The 15,748-nt window shown below is 44.4% G+C and overlaps 1 protein-coding gene across 5 annotated transcripts in view; it reads left to right on the top strand.

Annotated features, from left to right (window-relative positions):
• The window catches only part of FN1 (fibronectin 1), a 54,370-nt gene that overhangs the window by 15,800 nt on the left and 22,822 nt on the right, over positions 1–15,748 (top strand). For all 5 annotated transcript variants that reach the window (XM_058840448.1, XM_058840451.1, XM_058840449.1 and 2 more), the window contains exons 13-24: positions 580–701; positions 1,918–2,095; positions 2,208–2,384; positions 3,945–4,073; positions 4,191–4,280; positions 4,805–4,999; positions 6,282–6,554; positions 9,499–9,765; positions 11,346–11,440; positions 11,752–11,920; positions 12,180–12,266; positions 13,029–13,220. In XM_058840448.1, the coding sequence (XP_058696431.1) occupies positions 580–701; positions 1,918–2,095; positions 2,208–2,384; positions 3,945–4,073; positions 4,191–4,280; positions 4,805–4,999; positions 6,282–6,554; positions 9,499–9,765; positions 11,346–11,440; positions 11,752–11,920; positions 12,180–12,266; positions 13,029–13,220 (1,974 nt within the window). The remainder of the gene's footprint in view (positions 1–579; positions 702–1,917; positions 2,096–2,207; positions 2,385–3,944; positions 4,074–4,190; positions 4,281–4,804; positions 5,000–6,281; positions 6,555–9,498; positions 9,766–11,345; positions 11,441–11,751; positions 11,921–12,179; positions 12,267–13,028; positions 13,221–15,748) is intronic.

The raw sequence follows: 15,748 nt of genomic DNA, 5'->3' as shown, positions 1-15,748 counted from the left end.
CCTTCTGGTGGGGTTTGTGTGCAGAAGAAAAGTCTCACTATCTGTGGAGTCCTCCACAGAGTCACGAAAATTCAGTGTTTCAAATGAACTGATGAAGAAATTTAGTGGAACAGTAGAAGATTAGTGTCTCTTTTCAGGGTATATTCAGTGTCAGATCAGAAATTTTCCCTCACCATGCTGCATGATTTGACCTGGATTTGGCAGATGGTTTTTATCAGCTTCCCTCTTGCCATTGCAGAAGATATTAATGATGAAAACAATTATTTGCTGAGAAGTTCCCCCCACCTCTTTGACAAGCAAAACTTTTTGCAGACTCTTTCTGTACTGGACCTCTCCCATTTTCCATTTCATTGATAGCTTACAGGAAATGGACCCAAGCAGTGCACATTAACTCCCCCACAGAATTTATTCATTCTTAGTCTCTGGTTTTCTAGGTAGAAATGGTGCATTAAGGAGAGAAAGACAACAGAACTGATTTCCCATGTATAGAAGTACTATGTGAGCCATGCAGCTTTCTGGCTTTTTGATGGCTCCACAACATCCCCAGAATGTTAAAACTGGCAGTTCTTTTTTTTTCAGGGTCAACTGGACCTGTTCAGGTGATCATCACAGAGAGTACAAATCAGCCAAACTCCCACCCCATCCAGTGGAACGCTCCTGAACGATCTCACATCACTCAGTACATCTTGCGCTGGAGACCGGTGAGTGCCACATTTGTCATCATTTGTTTCTCAAGAGTACTTTATTTGGCTTTTTCTGATGTCTGAAGGAAGTGGCTGACACAATTTCAGCAAACATGGGTTGCTTATTCAGTGTCTTTTTCCTGGGGAGGTCAACAGCTACTCTTGAGCATCAAGGAGAGCCAGTGCTGTATAAACACTTAATGTTTTTTTTGCTCAAACTTCACTGGTTGCTGTGTTCATAAAGGATTTTATTAAACAAAGCACCAGTACAACAAGCAGACAAGTTTATATCCTTCCTTACCTTAGGAATGTAAATCCTTGTGGAAGCTTCTTCATCCAAAGAACTGCTGTTTTAGTAACATGCATATCCCATATACTGGGATACATTTTAGTCTGTTAATGAGGAGGTAAAAATGAGTAGGATATGAAGTCATAAACAGTTTAGTGTAGGATGAAATAAACAGTCACCCCCATCTTCTCCAAAGTCTTAACCAGAACTGGTTAACCACTGCTTGTTGGCTGGTTCCTCTGTGAGGAATGATTTGATTTAACCAACACAGGTGAGCTGTGTTCCAGCTCCCCTGAGTACAGCTTCACAAAAGACCACTTAATGATTAAGAGCATTAGTACCTCAGTGCTGCCTGTTATTAGGAGAACAATAAAGGCCCTGATCCAAAGCCATTCAAGGCACTCAAGTCTTTTTACTGACTTCAGTGTATCTTGGATGAAGGCCTGAATGAAATGGACTTTAAAGCACTGGAGTACAAACCTCAGAGGATGGAGCATTATTTTAAAGCTTCCCATAGAGTTCAAACAGAGGGTAGAAGGGAAGAACTTATCTGTATATTGTTTTCAGATGATGGCTTAGTGTGTTACTATGAACTGCCTTCAAAATTTTATTTTCCAGTCACTGCTTCATGGCTTACTGTGCTTTTGATGAGGGAATGAGTTGAATTTATAACAAATAATGCTCCTTTTAAAGGGTAAAGTTCATACCTAGGTTGTTTTTAGTTTTCTCCTGGAAAACCTAATAACTCAATGGCATTGGTCCTGCTTCTTGGCATACTTTTCTCATCTCCTTTGCCTTGATCCTGTCTGTGCATTAAAGCCATTTGAGTTATGCCTGTGTTTGAATATCACAGTGAGTAGTAACCACACAGCAGGTTAGGTCACTAGATTCCCCTGCTTGCAGCCTAGGGAGTCTCTCACTATCTGAGTGTTCTTTTTCTTGCAGAAAAACTCAGGAAGGCAGTGGAAGGAAGCCACCATCCCTGGCCACCGGAACTCGTACACCATCTCAGGCCTGAAGCCCGGTGTGATCTATGAGGGACAACTCATCAGTGTACAGCAGTACGGCCACAAAGAAGTCACCCGCTTCGATTTTACCACTACCAGCACCACAGCAGTGACGAGTGAGTGGGGCATGGGGACATCCAGGAAAATCTGATCTCCTCCACCCACATCCTTGCTTTGTGCAGTTAACACAAAAGTGGTGATCGTTAATGCAACTCCTTTCTCTTGTAGGCAACACTGTTTCAGGAGAGACAACTCTTCTTCCCCCTGTGGTTGCTACTTCAGAATCAGTCACTGAAATCACATCCAACAGCTTTGTTGTCTCCTGGGTTTCTGCTTCTGACACTGTTTCTGGATTCCGTGTTGAGTATGAGCTGAGCGAGGAGGGTGACGAGCCACAGTACCTTGGTGAGACAACACTGGAGTGTGCCAGACCAAAGCACTGCTCACAGGCAGTGCACCACTGCTTTGTGGCAGTCAGTAGAGCTGGTGTGAACAGTGAGCATCTCCCTGCCTTTCAGCAGGATTCAATTAGGATATGAGAGTGTCCAGGACCAGCTCGGATTAAAAACTCGTTTAGTTCATTGTCTTTTCTCCGTTCATAGCTGTAAGAGAGCAAGGCAAGTAAATATCAATATCCCTTCAGAATACTGTCCCAGAATTCTGCAGAGGAAAACTGCCTGAGCCAGGAGTGGTGGATGAGTAATAACTCTGAATAGATACAATTATTCTTTTCATCTCCATGATTTTTTTTTTTTCTTTTACAATCATGTAAAGTTACTGGCTTCCACAGCATCCTGAAGTGAGCAGCAGTGCAGATGAGAAGAGAACCAAATCTGTTTTTTTGAACCTGCCTCCTGGCTAATTTCCTTTGGCATACCTTTGTCCTTCCATCAGAATGGACAGAGAGAAATCTTTCCCAAATGCCTTCTCTTGGCTGCTTGTTATCTCATGGATATCTCGTGTTGCAGTGTGCTCTGTCAGTTGTGTTTTTTGGATTAGATCTTCCTCATCTTTGATAATATGACAATTTAGCTGAGCTGGGAAGCTGGTTAAAGACACTGGACTCAGACACAGGACTTCAAACTGTTTCTCCAGCATTTACTGTAGAGCTCATGGCACCACTACATGTAATTTCATTTTAACTTTTTTCCTAATTTCCTGTCTTAACGGTGGTAATAGCAATATCTCACCTCAAATATTTGAGGTTATAATAGTTATTGGGACATGAGTGTGGCAGAAGAACGTGACAAAAAGAACAGCAATCTCCTGGCCCAATAATTCTCCCTGGACTGTTGCTCCCCTGAGCTCACAGGCTTTGGACACTGAGCAGAAGTGGCTCTTGTGGGGACTGCCAGCACTGTCACCACTTTACTTTCTGCCCAGACAGCTGAGCTGTGCTGTGAAGCAGCTCCTGAGCTCATCTGTCTATAGACAGAGGTTTACAGGCAGATTGAAAGGCAATTCCCAATTTCCTCTAAGATGCTTGGCTTCAATCTGGCCAGCAAGGAGCTGCTTCCTGGGGAATTTTCTACATCTGGCACGTAGGTGGACATCTGGGAGAAGGGAGAGAAGTTCACCAGCCCTCATAATGTTATTCTTCTTCACTCATGAGTCAGTGTTTCCACATAACCTCCTCATGTGAAAGTTTTTCCATATATTTCTGTACTGCAAGTTGAGCAGTCAGGGTATGAAATGAGTGTTCGGCTGGGATGGCTACAGGGTGCAGGGAGCTGCTGCTCAAGCTGCCCTGCAATATCCCACATCAAGCCTTGCTGCTCTTGGTTGCTGGTACCAGCTCTCCACACAGTTCTTCTGAGGTGAACCAAAGACAATGCAGAAAAACTGTTTATTGCAGGAAGACTCTGCTCAAGCCCAGATTAGAACAGACTTCTCAATTACTTAATTTGGAGAGAAAGCAAGAAGTTAGAATTGCTAAAGCAAATTTTTCTCTCCTGCCTTCCTCAGATCTTCCAAGCACAGCCACTTCTGTCAACATCCCTGACTTGCTTCCTGGTCGCAAGTATATTGTTAATGTCTATCAGATCTCTGAAGAAGGAGAGCAGAATCTCATCCTCTCTACTTCACAGACTACAGGTATGTGTGGGTGGCTGTTGCTGCACTTTGAAAGGTGTTGCTACTGTTTGCTCAAGAATTTTTTGTTACCTCTTATCCTCACACTTGCTGTCCTCCTCTGTTAATTCTCTTGAACAGCTCCTGATGCACCACCCGACCACACAGTGGAAAGTGTGGATGACACATCCATTGTCATCAGCTGGAGCAGACCGCAGGCTCCAATCACAGGTTTGTCCAATTGGAGTGAACTTATTCTACATTATTGGTAGAATCTGAAATGTAGGTGAAAAAGAAAATTAAATATAACTCTGGGACAAAGGGAGTGCAAAATTCTGTCTGGTCCGAAAGACCAGCTGGAAAGCACATGGGCAGCTTAGCATTTTCTTGGCTTCAGTGACTGAACCAAGCAAGTCAGAAGGCTGGGTGCAAAACAATTCCTTCTGGATTTGTGTTAAATAAAAACAAGCCCCAAGACCTTATATTTGTATCTGTCATCCCATAGTGAGCATGAGAACAGTACAGGCCTAAATCCACATGTCAGACCTCAGAGATACTCTAACCCAGGTCAGATTGTGCTTTGGAAGATGGTGTGAGTGTGTGGTCTGTAGATGGGACATGAGCAGGCTGCAAGTCCTGCTAAAGGTCAGGACTATTTTTATCAAAGCTGAGTAGAGAGATCAGTTCAGCCCTCATTTCTAGCATTCTTTGTGCTTACTGTTTGTGCTGAGGGTTGCATATTCCTCTTGCTTCAGGCTACAGGATTGTCTACGTGCCCTCTGTGGAAGGCAGCAGCACAGAGCTCAACCTGCCCGACACTGCCACCTCTGTGACACTCAGTGACCTGATGCCAGGGGTTCAGTACAACATCAGCATCTATGCAGTGGAGGAAAACCAGGAGAGCACCCCTGTCTTCATCCAGCAGGAAACCACTGGGGTCCCACGCACAGGTAATGCTCATCTTCTGGGTTTCAGTCGCGGAGTTTTCTGTTGCTTAGCTAAGTGAGTGCTTAAGTGAGCTCAGTTATGGTTTAGTGAGTCTAAATTTCAAGTTTCACTGGTATTGAAGTTCTGTAGTAAAGTCATACTTATTGACACAATCAAGACATCACTCTGCATTTAAGAGGGTTGTAATTCCTAGGGATTGGACTGCAGGCAGGTCTTGCATTGTCTGCAGGAGAGAGATCAATTTCCCAAGTTATCTTAGGGGGATTCTGCTGAGAAATCCTCCTGGTGTATTATTTTGCCCCAGCACTTGAAGATATTCAGAGTTACGTACTCAGACACCACAACACACATTCAAATTGTTCACCTGACTTTTCCCTCTCCAGTCCTACCCATTTTCCTTTGTCGTCAATTGCTCAGCATTGACTGATGTGCCAGAACCATAGGATCTAAACTTGAGGCACTCAGTATTTTAAAAACTTCTGGTTTCAGGGTTCTTTAAGTGTCCAGTTGGACTGAATAACCAAACCAAAAGAAGGGATAGTGAAAGAATTGGGTTTTGATGTGGTAAGCAGTGGAATTTCACAGTCCTGCAAGTTGCAAGCACGTGTTTGCAGATGGGAATTTACCAGGAATGAACTCAGCTCAATGATTTTATGGTTTGGCTTCTGCATTTTCTAAAAATGTGCACTGGTTAACCTTAGGGCAGTATCAGTCCTAGTCTCAAGAAACTTAATTTAAACACAGGAATTCAAGGGGGCAGTACTGTGGCCCAGCACTGAGGGAACTGCATTTTGCATTTGACTATAGTAAGGCCAGATCAGCCCCTGTACTTGTTTAATTATGAAAGGTGGGTTTCAAGTTAATCATAGACATTCAGAACATGCTGTGGATTTCGAAAACCCTCACTTTTAATTTTAGAAGGAGGTTACTGTTTCCAAGCCCTGGAGTACTTTTTTCCCCTCAGGCTTTGGTTCTGCATATACTTGAAGTTCTGTAGCATATTACACCTGGTCTGTCAGTTCTCTTTGTCACAGCAAGATACCTTCTGAAGACATAGCATACTTGAAAGTAGATGGTGATGTTTGGAATTGTAGTCTGCTTGAATATTTTCAGGGAATGTGTGTAGGCATGTTTGCAGTGAGGTTACCCTGACTTTTTAATTTGGTAAATATTTGTGGGCTAGCTGTTGTTCAAGCAAAATTTAATTTTTTTCCTTCCATGGAAACCTGTGACTTCTCCTGCTAAGGACTCCCTCTGACAACTGTTATACCCCTGTGCTTTCAGATGAGGTGCCCTCCCCCAGAGACCTGCAGTTTGTGGAGGTTTCTGACATCAAGATCACCATCATGTGGACCCCACCCCAGAGCCAAGTGTCGGGCTATCGGGTGGAGGTGATCCCTGTCAACCGCCCCGGCCAGCACGGCCAGAGACTGCCCATCACCAGGAGCGCTTTTGCTGAAGTCATTGACCTGATCCCAGGAACAACCTATCTCTTCAAGATCTTTGCTGTGAACCAGGGCAGGGAGAGCAAACCTTTGACTGGAGAGCAAACCACCAGTAAGTGTCTTTCCTCCGTGCTTTTTTCAGCCTTTTGAAGTGCGTATTTCTCTGTCGCTTGGAGAAATGTATAAACAGAGTGCTTGAAGTGCAACAGTTCCAGCCCAGGAGGTATCCCATCAGAAGGATGACAGACCTGGGAATTCATTCATTCTAACAATGATCTCTTCAGCAGATTTATCCTCCTCCAGGGCTTTCCAATGGGAGTTTAAGTCTCATGGTGCTTTAAAACAATTTTGTATGGCTGGAATTCAACTTTTTTATTACTGACTGAGAGTTGATGGACCCTGCAGTTCTTTTACAGCACAGATCAGGCAGTGATTTTTTTTTTTCTTTTTTCTGTTGGTACCTTAGGGCAGATTTCAGTATGACTTAGAAGCCTTGCTGAGATTCCTCTGAAAATCCCCATCTCCCTTCTGACAGCTCCATACCTATCTGGCTTCCCTGGCAGCAGTAGTAGTTGTGCCTGCACATGCAAGGAAGGATCATGCAGGATCCCTCAGAATCTGATTGCTAATGACCTAGTGGCAGTGCAGCACCTCACCAGTGTGAGGAAAAATGCATTTTGTCAGGCATTGTTTTTTGCTTTGCAGTAGTGCAGAGAAGAGAGAGGAGCAGTGGCTGTTTTTCAGATGGAAGAGAAGGAGTTTTATCTGGGTTTGAGTGGTTATCTCCATTTTTGATCTGAGGAGTGGATCAGGCAGAACACAGGACATAGTTTGTTTGATCAGGTCCTGTTTATTGGGCAATAGAAGGGTGAGTGGGTGTTTGTGGTGTTCTTTGGCTGGGTCACTTTTTTCAAAGGGACAAAATTCAGCTTTGTGTGTTTGCTGCTCTTCTGATACTTTTCAGTAAATAAGAGCAGCTTCTGAGAACCCAGCCTGGCTCTTAGTGATGTGAGAGGGAAGGAAAGGAAACTGGATAATCTGTGAATATAGCCATGCTGTTTGAGAAATACCCTTACTTCCATCCACAAAGTTATGAGCAATGAATAGTGCCTGTCCCTTGACTGTGCAGGGAGAATGGGATCCTTATGCCTGTCCTTTGCCATAGGTGTCTAATTTGAGCACAGCACAGATGGTGTGAGCACCCTCCTGCTTTCAAGTGAGGCTTTCAAAAGCAAGGATGCGACTTAGGAATCTGAACTCTCTTGGAAGCACTTAGAACAAGAAGGGCTCAGTTCCCAGCTAGATCTGTAATTTTTTGTGGTTGTTTTGAGGAGCCTGGGCTAGGTGTAGGGTTCCTCTGAAACTCCACACAGAGGTGTACATTGGAGCATAGACATTTAATTCAGACAGCACAGTGCGAGTCACAAATGTCTGGAATCGTTTTCCATAGGCTGTGATCATCCCCTTAACTGCTTTGCCTAAACCACATTGCAGAAACTATTCACATAAATTGCATCCTGTAATCGAAAGTCCTGGGAAACAGAAATCATTCAGGGTTCCCAAGGAAAACCCTGCAGCAAAAGTCTCTTCCCACGGTGTAAATGTGATTCTCTTTTTGGCCTTCCGTTAAAAAGCAGTCCACAAATAAACTCCAAGTGTGTGTGTCCAAGGGCTTTTCAATCTTGCCCTTTTTCTTCTAGTATGGGGAGAGGAAGTGATAAAAGCCTAATAGAGCTGGCAAATTACATTGTGCAGAAAGGAACTGACTTTAGGCTGCACATTTTAGGAAGATACAATCTTTGTCAGATGAGACTTAGCCCAGATCTAAGTATCAGCAAGGGATAAAGTTGACTTTCAGCCTGTGGGTTGGAGATGGGCTTTAACAAGGTCACACTCATCCTTTTTCTTTTTGAGTTCTCCCCAGTTTTTTTCCAGTGGTGAAAGAAGGAAGACCTTGCTTCCTTTTTCCTCCCTCCTCAAAAATGGAGAAGACAAGCGGGAAGAAAACAAAAATGACAAAAGCATCTTCCCACTGAATCACTGGAAGACTGATGAAAACATTAATTTTTTTCACCAAAATATTACTTCTCCAGAAGGAGAAAAAAGCATTTGCCAGCAAAAAAGAGCATTGATGAAACTTCACTGCGCTTTCATTTCAACATATGGTTAGAACCTAGAAAAGGTGGGGAGGCTGGCCGTGTGAACACTGTGAACTCCTTGCTGCAGAACAGTGCTACCTACCCTGCCAGCTGTGGGGGCAAATTCCCCTTCCAGAGCCTCACCTTGTCTCAGCCAAAGGCAGTGACATCTCCACCAGTCACTGTGGCTCCAGTGAAGGAGCTGTGCTGCCTCAGCCTCTTGTTTATGTAGTTATCTGGGTTATCAGCTTCAGCAGCTTCCCAGGGGCACTGATAAAAAGGGGGGAGGAAGCCTGGTAGGAGCTGTTCCCTGAGTCCCAGGGGAGAGATGAGCATGCTTGGAATTGTTGTATGGTCAGCTCCATGGTGTGAATATTTTTAAGTAGATCTAGGAACTGGTTTTCTGCAGAAAGTCGCTGACTATTACTTATTTTGACATTCAAATGACAAAGTAGGGGTGGTTTATTTTGGGAAGGGATTCTGAGAGGACTGGGCAAGGATTTAAAAGAATAAATCTTTTTCATGGAAAAGGGCTAAAATTAGGTTTCCTTGCTTACACTGACAAGTCTAAACTGAGCTGGTTTTTAAAAAATGCTCGGTGCTCATGAGAAACTCTTGAAATTCCTGAGTGTGTTGGGGTCATCTGTCTTGTCTCAACCTTTAGGCTGCCTTCCCCATGGGATGCAGAGATGGCAGCAGCCCAAATCAGTGCAGCCCAGAGCGCTCAGGTCTGCCTGTCTTGGTGTATTGATGGATGGCACTCAGGTGTGGCTGTAGAAGTGAAATAACTTCCCAGCTCTCTCATGGTCCCACCTTCTCTCTTCCCCTCACACAGTGCATCAGAAGTACAGGCCCAGTGTACAGCTGTGGTTTGGAGGTGGAGATTCAGCTGATGGGTGTTGTGCTTTGCCTCCCCAGAGCTCGATGCCCCCACCAACCTGCGGTTCCTCAACACCACGGAGCACTCGGTGCTGGTGCTGTGGACGCGGCCCCGGGCCGTGATCACGGGCTACAAGCTGACAGCAGGGCCCACCAGAGGAGGGCAGCCCCGCACCTACAACGTGGGACCCTCGGCCACCAAGTACCTGCTCAGGAACCTGCAGCCTGGCACCGAGTACACCGTCTACCTCGTGGCCGTCAAAGGCGACCTGCAGAGCAACAGAGAGACCGGGGTCTTCACCACTTGTGAGTGAGACACACACACATCACATACTGCTCTTCCTTTATACCCTGGCCATGCTTCAGAACTTGTGCTGAAAGTGCCTATTGTGAGTTGATTTACAGGAGCAGCCTTTTGAAGTAGCATTCCAGCAGAACAGCTTGGGAAATGCTCCTTGTTGTTCTTTCCGAACTCGCTGGCAGGAAAAAGTTATTTGCATCAAAAGGTTTTTAGTAAAATACATTTCAGCTTTCCTGATGATTAAAAATAAGAGGGAAAACTTAACTGCTGGTACCTCACTTTTTTGCTTAACTGATTGTCAGAGAGCTTTAATTTTACTTGATCTTCCTAATTGCTTGGGTTTGGCATGACAAATAAGCAAAGCATACAACTCTCTTAAAATGGGCAAGGAATAATTAGTCTGGTACTTAGATAAAGCTGAAAGCAGTCATTTCTCAAGCCCAGCCATACCATCTAAGGCAGCTCAACTGCAGTTACCCAAACTGACACAAACATTGTATTCTATCTTTTTATTTGATTTCATTTTTTTGCATTTCAGTCATCTGTATTTGTGATGCTGGTTTGGAAGAAATATTAAACAAATTCTGGAAGGAAAGGGAGCTCTGTAACAACTGCCACATACTTCTAAAAAAGAAGAAATAGATTCAGTGTTTAAATAATAATGATGCCGTCATATAAACTAGCAAAACTCAAAGCCACCCGAGCCCAGAACCACATCCTCTTTTCAAAAGAGAATGTGGTTTCTTTTAGAACAATGTGAAACTAAAATAAGGGCTCAGACTTTTAATCAGAGTAACATTGTTGACATTGGCAAGGTCCTTTTTGCTGACAGTCTTGTCTATAAATATTCCTCAATTAGTATAAGATTTGGTATCTTAGATTTAATGTTACCTTCAAATTCTGGTTTGTCTGAATGAACCCAGTCCAGTTTGAGGCTATAGATCTGATTAACCATGCCTCTTCATTAGTAACATTACTAACAAGGCCATTTCACATTAAGCTCAGTGTTGTTATTTAGGCTGATTCTGGCATGCACAAAGGCTTTGGTTTCTGTGTGATGCTTCTGGCAGATATCAGTGAGACCACAGATGCCTCAGACTGACGTTGGCTCCTTTCTGCTGACTTCACAAGATGTTGCTGAGGGATAAGGTGGTCCTTGCTGGGACAGCTGGATGACAGACAGGGATGTGCATAGTGTTCTTCTGATGGGAATGCATATGGTGGGTGAATCAAAAAAACAGCTGAGTTTTGAGGAACACTTTAGATATCACGCCAAAAACCAGAATTCCCCAAATTTTTGGGGCTGGATGCATACAGGATCATGCATCCACTTGAGTATTTTTGTTTTCCTCAGGAGCAAAAGCTCTGGCTATGATGAGACCACTTACATACTGTGTCTGTCAAGCCCAGCAGCAGACAAAAAGCATCTGTCAGATCCTTCCCAAATCACTGGATTTTAAGAAGTGATCTAGTTTAGCATTTACTTTCATACCTCTGGCTATTTCTGCTGCTGTAGGTCAGGTTTTCAAAGTGTTTGGAGCCATTACAGCAGGTAGACTTCAACTCTGGTCAATTCACTCCACAGATCAGCCTGCTGGCTCTGTTCCTCCTTTTAACACAGAAGTGACTGAGACCTCGATTGTCATCACCTGGACACCTGCCCCAAGGATTGGTTTCAAGGTAGGAGGAACTGAGTCCCATGTTGCTTTTTCCTCTTGTTTCACTGTGGTGGGGAAGGCAGATTAAAGCCATTTCCTAAGGACTGTGGCAGCACAAAGGGGGGAGGTCAAAGGGCCTGTTGCTCGCAGGGAGTGGGTTTAGGTGACAGAGGTCAATGAAGTCACGGGGCTTCAGGTCGAGTGGAACATTGAGACCACAAATTACAGGACTAACAGCTGGAGTTGAGCATAAGGGTCCATAGTGCTGCTGTTGGATGATCAGCCAGGGTGCTGATAGCTTGTGACTGAAAAGCAAACCTCGCTCCCCTGCAGCTGGGAGTGCGCCCAAGCCAGGGTGGAGAGGCTCCTCGGGAGGTGATCTCTGACTCGGGCAGCATCGTGATCTCTGGGCTGACCCCTGGAGTGGAATACACCTACAGCCTCACAGTGCTGATGGATGGCCAGGAGAGAGAGACCCCCATCGTCAGGAGAGTCACCACACGTAAGGCACTTGCTTTTCCACCATCATTCCTTCTTCCACTCCCCACTGCCTTCTGGGAGGCAATTCTGGTCTTTCCTCCCTGTTGTGGTTTTTCTTTTTGATGAATAGGTGACAGTAGCACTGCCTCATGCAGTGCAGGGTTACAGCTTCAGGGGAGTATTTTTGGCTAATTCCAAAGGTTGAGGATATTGTGGGGGCAGGGAGGCAGCCAGCATGATTCTCAGTGCCATCAGTGACCCATTTGTCTGAATGCTTGCAGCACTGGCTCCACCAACCAGCCTGCGCCTGAAATCCAATCCTGACACTGGCATCCTGATAGTCTCCTGGGAGAGAAGCACATCTCCAGGTAACCATGTGAACTCACTCTGTGCTCAAACATCCTTCTGTAGCAGAATGCTAACTTCTGCTGCTTCTTCTGTGGTGTCTTGCAGTTTGTCAGGAAATTTGCTGTTGATTAATTTAAAGAAAAAATGTACATGTTTCTAGATATATTTAAGGTTGGAATTCACAGTTAACTGTGACTTGCTGTAGAACTCATCAGGATTTACATTCTGTATAAAATGCTGTTTTGGAGCATGAATGTGTTTAGAGTATTTCAGCTGTTTTAAGGATTTGAAGGGTTTCTTCAGGTATCTCCAGTGGTTGAAAAGTAGTCCGAGGGAAGGAAAGCAGAATGGACCACAGAGATTTCTGGAAGTGACAAATGAGTCTGTGCTATGGATAGTGATTGTGGAAGTTCAGACAATGTTCAGGACGAACTCTTCTCCCACAGTAGCTGATGGGAGCTGCACAATTGACTCCCATAAGAGGTGGATTCAAAGTTTTTGAAAACTTCTGTTGGGAGCTGAATCTTTTCCTCAGAGAGTCCTGAGAGAAGTTCCTCTCAAAACTCCTGAGATTTTCAGTTGGGTGAGGTCTCACAAGGAACAGAAATGCTGTGAGGGTGGCATGGTTAGCTCCTGGGAAGCTCATTGCTTGACAAAGCAGCCTCTTTCCTGCTGGGAAAATCACTTGTAAAATGTCACAGGTGACATTTTCAGCTGTTGCACTTGGGACTGATGTGAGTGGATCCAGCAGGAGACTCCTGACACTGGCCTCTGTATTTCAGGCATCAGCGGGTACCGCGTGACCACTGCTCCCACCGATGGACAGCAGGGCTCTACCCTGGAGGAGGTGGTGGGTGCAGATCAGACCACCTGCACCTTTGAGAACCTCAACCCTGGCGTGGAGTACAACGTCAGTGTCTACTCTGTCAAGGACGACCAGGAGAGTGTCCCCATCTCAGAAACCATCACACCAGGTAATGAAAGGATGAGCAGAAATTTCAGCTGCCCAAGCTCCTGTGGCTGAGCCACGGAGCTCTACATTGCAGAACTTGACTGATGGTAGAGGGCTTAGACTTCACATGCAGTCTCAAGAAGCAGAATAGCCACGTTCCAACATGTGACAGAACGTCTTACACCCGTGTACTTCTCTGTATGGGCAGCCCATGTTGTGTGTCCCAGGCTGCTGGTCAGCACATGGATCTGCTGTAACAGTCCACTTGAGCTGGGCAGCAGCAGGGATTTAACTCAGCCCTGAAGTGCCTCAGCATCTGGAGCACAGCTGGTGGGAACAGGAAATAGGTGAACAGAGATATGAGTGGGGAATGAGCACAGGAGAAATTCTGGCAGCACCAGTGGCAGAAGATCACTTGAGCACAATGGAGAGGAAAACCAAGATGGAAAGGTCCATCACTGGAGCACTTGAGTCACAGAGTGGTGTGTGCCACCTCACATGACATCTATGGGGACTGCAGAAACTGCCTTTGTAGCCACAAGAGCAAAATTAATATGCATTTCCCCAAATGGTTGCATTTAATTTTCCTTTGTGAGGGCTTCATTTGTTTTTGTTTCTGCTCTGAGATGATGCCAGCTACTGTGTTTGCTTGCTCTTGTAACACTGCTTTAAAATTTCTGTGCTTCACTGAAGTGCTGTGTGCTCCCCTGGGGTGAACTAATACTGTGATGCTGCACAGTTATGCAGTAATAGTTTTAGCCCTTCACCGTCTTCTGGTGAGGGAAAGCTAAGAATGTATGTGTCTGGCTTTTACAACTCCTTTAAAGGTGATATGGTACATGCATTCCAGGTGGATAAACAATTATTTTACAGAAGACTGGATTTTTTTGGGGTTTTTGCACCCATTCTGTAAAATAAGTGTTTTCCAAGAGGGACATCAAAATAGAACATAACCACTTAAATTAAATTAAAGCAATATTTCTGTCCCGTAATTTCTTTTCAAACTAACTTGTAATGAACACAATGGATACAGAGTCCTGCATCTTTGACTCACTGATGTCTGATCCTGACTGAGGAAGAGCATCCATTAGTTTCCACTAATTTCAGGATCACCCTGATAACGTTACACAGCCAAATCTTGTGGCTTAAATCAATACCAGTTTATTGACTTGAGCAACTAAAGGTTTGGCCATGGTCAATTAAAGATGCATCAAAAATTCCCCATTCCCTGCCCAATTCTGCTGCTCTTAACATGCAGGAAATGAGCACCTTTGCTAATGGAATAATACCAATAGGGAAAACAGTCACAGCTGTACTTATTTTCCCTACAGAAATTTAGCCAGCATCTAAAAGGTCATTAAAGAGCATTCTTATTCAGTGGCTAAAACTTGAGATTTTGAACAATTTTAGCCACGTATGTCAGGCTCTTGGCCACATTATGTGCTGGGTATAACCTCTGAATTCGGGGATGTTGTCACTCTGACAGAATTAATACCATCTAAAGGTCATTTTTAACCATTTACCCTGTTTCCAAGGAAGTGTTCTATTACTTACTGTTCCATGTCATCTGTTTTTAGCACATATATTTCAGCAGTTAGCTGGTAAGTAGAACATGAGGAATTCTGGGCCAGATCCTCAAGCCATTGCAGGCATTTGAGGCTTTTTTCCAAGTGCAGTGTAAGTAGTTGAGACAATGGATGATCTACCCTGGAGCTTCATGAAGGCTCTCACCAGCTGAGGGTCTGATTTTGCCCCTTCAAATGAGCTGGTATTTTTGTGATCCCAGTGATAAAAGTTAGATTCACCTTTGGAACAAAACAAGGGTTTTAGAGGGTCAATCTACTATTATTTCAGAGTTGTTATTAGTAAACTTTGATCTCTTGTAATTTATCTGTAAAATACAAAAAAAGGGCTGTGTTTTTTCTGCTTCTATTTTTGTCAGAAAATGGAGGGTCTTTGTGGCTTATCATTGCTCAAAGTAAATTCACTGCAAGTTAAGTGCCTCTTGTAGGGCTCTTTGAAAACTTCATATCTAAAGAGAACTGGGGTTTCAGCTTCTGAGGGGATTGGTGTTTCAGCTTCTGTCTTCCCAGGGAAACAGCTGCAGACTGCATTGAGGGGTAAATATAAGAAAACAAACTGAAAACTGCAAAAGGAAAAACACAACAGAAAACACCCCGCCAAAATCCTTCCTTTTTCCCCCCCAAGAGAAATCGTGCATATCACCTCAATTGCTTCCAGAGTTCTGTCGATGTTTAATAGTGATGAACACTGCTTTTCTCTCCCTTGTCTTTCTTTTGCCTCTGTGTGTCTCTGCCTCTCCCGTTGGCTCTTTAACTCATTAGAGGTGCCCCAGCTCACTGACCTAAGCTTTGTTGACATAACTGACTCGAGCATCGGCCTGAGGTGGACCCCGTTAAATGCCTCCACCATTATTGGGTACCGCATCACAGTAGTTGCAGCAGGAGAAAGTGTCCCTATTTTTGAAGATTTTGTGGACTCCTCAGTAGGATACTACACAGTGACAGGCTTGGAGCCGGGCATTGATTA

Source organism: Poecile atricapillus, chromosome 5 (genome assembly GCF_030490865.1).
Source record: "Poecile atricapillus isolate bPoeAtr1 chromosome 5, bPoeAtr1.hap1, whole genome shotgun sequence".
NCBI lineage: Eukaryota > Metazoa > Chordata > Aves > Passeriformes > Paridae > Poecile > Poecile atricapillus.
This window is presented reverse-complemented; position numbering and strand designations above follow the sequence as displayed.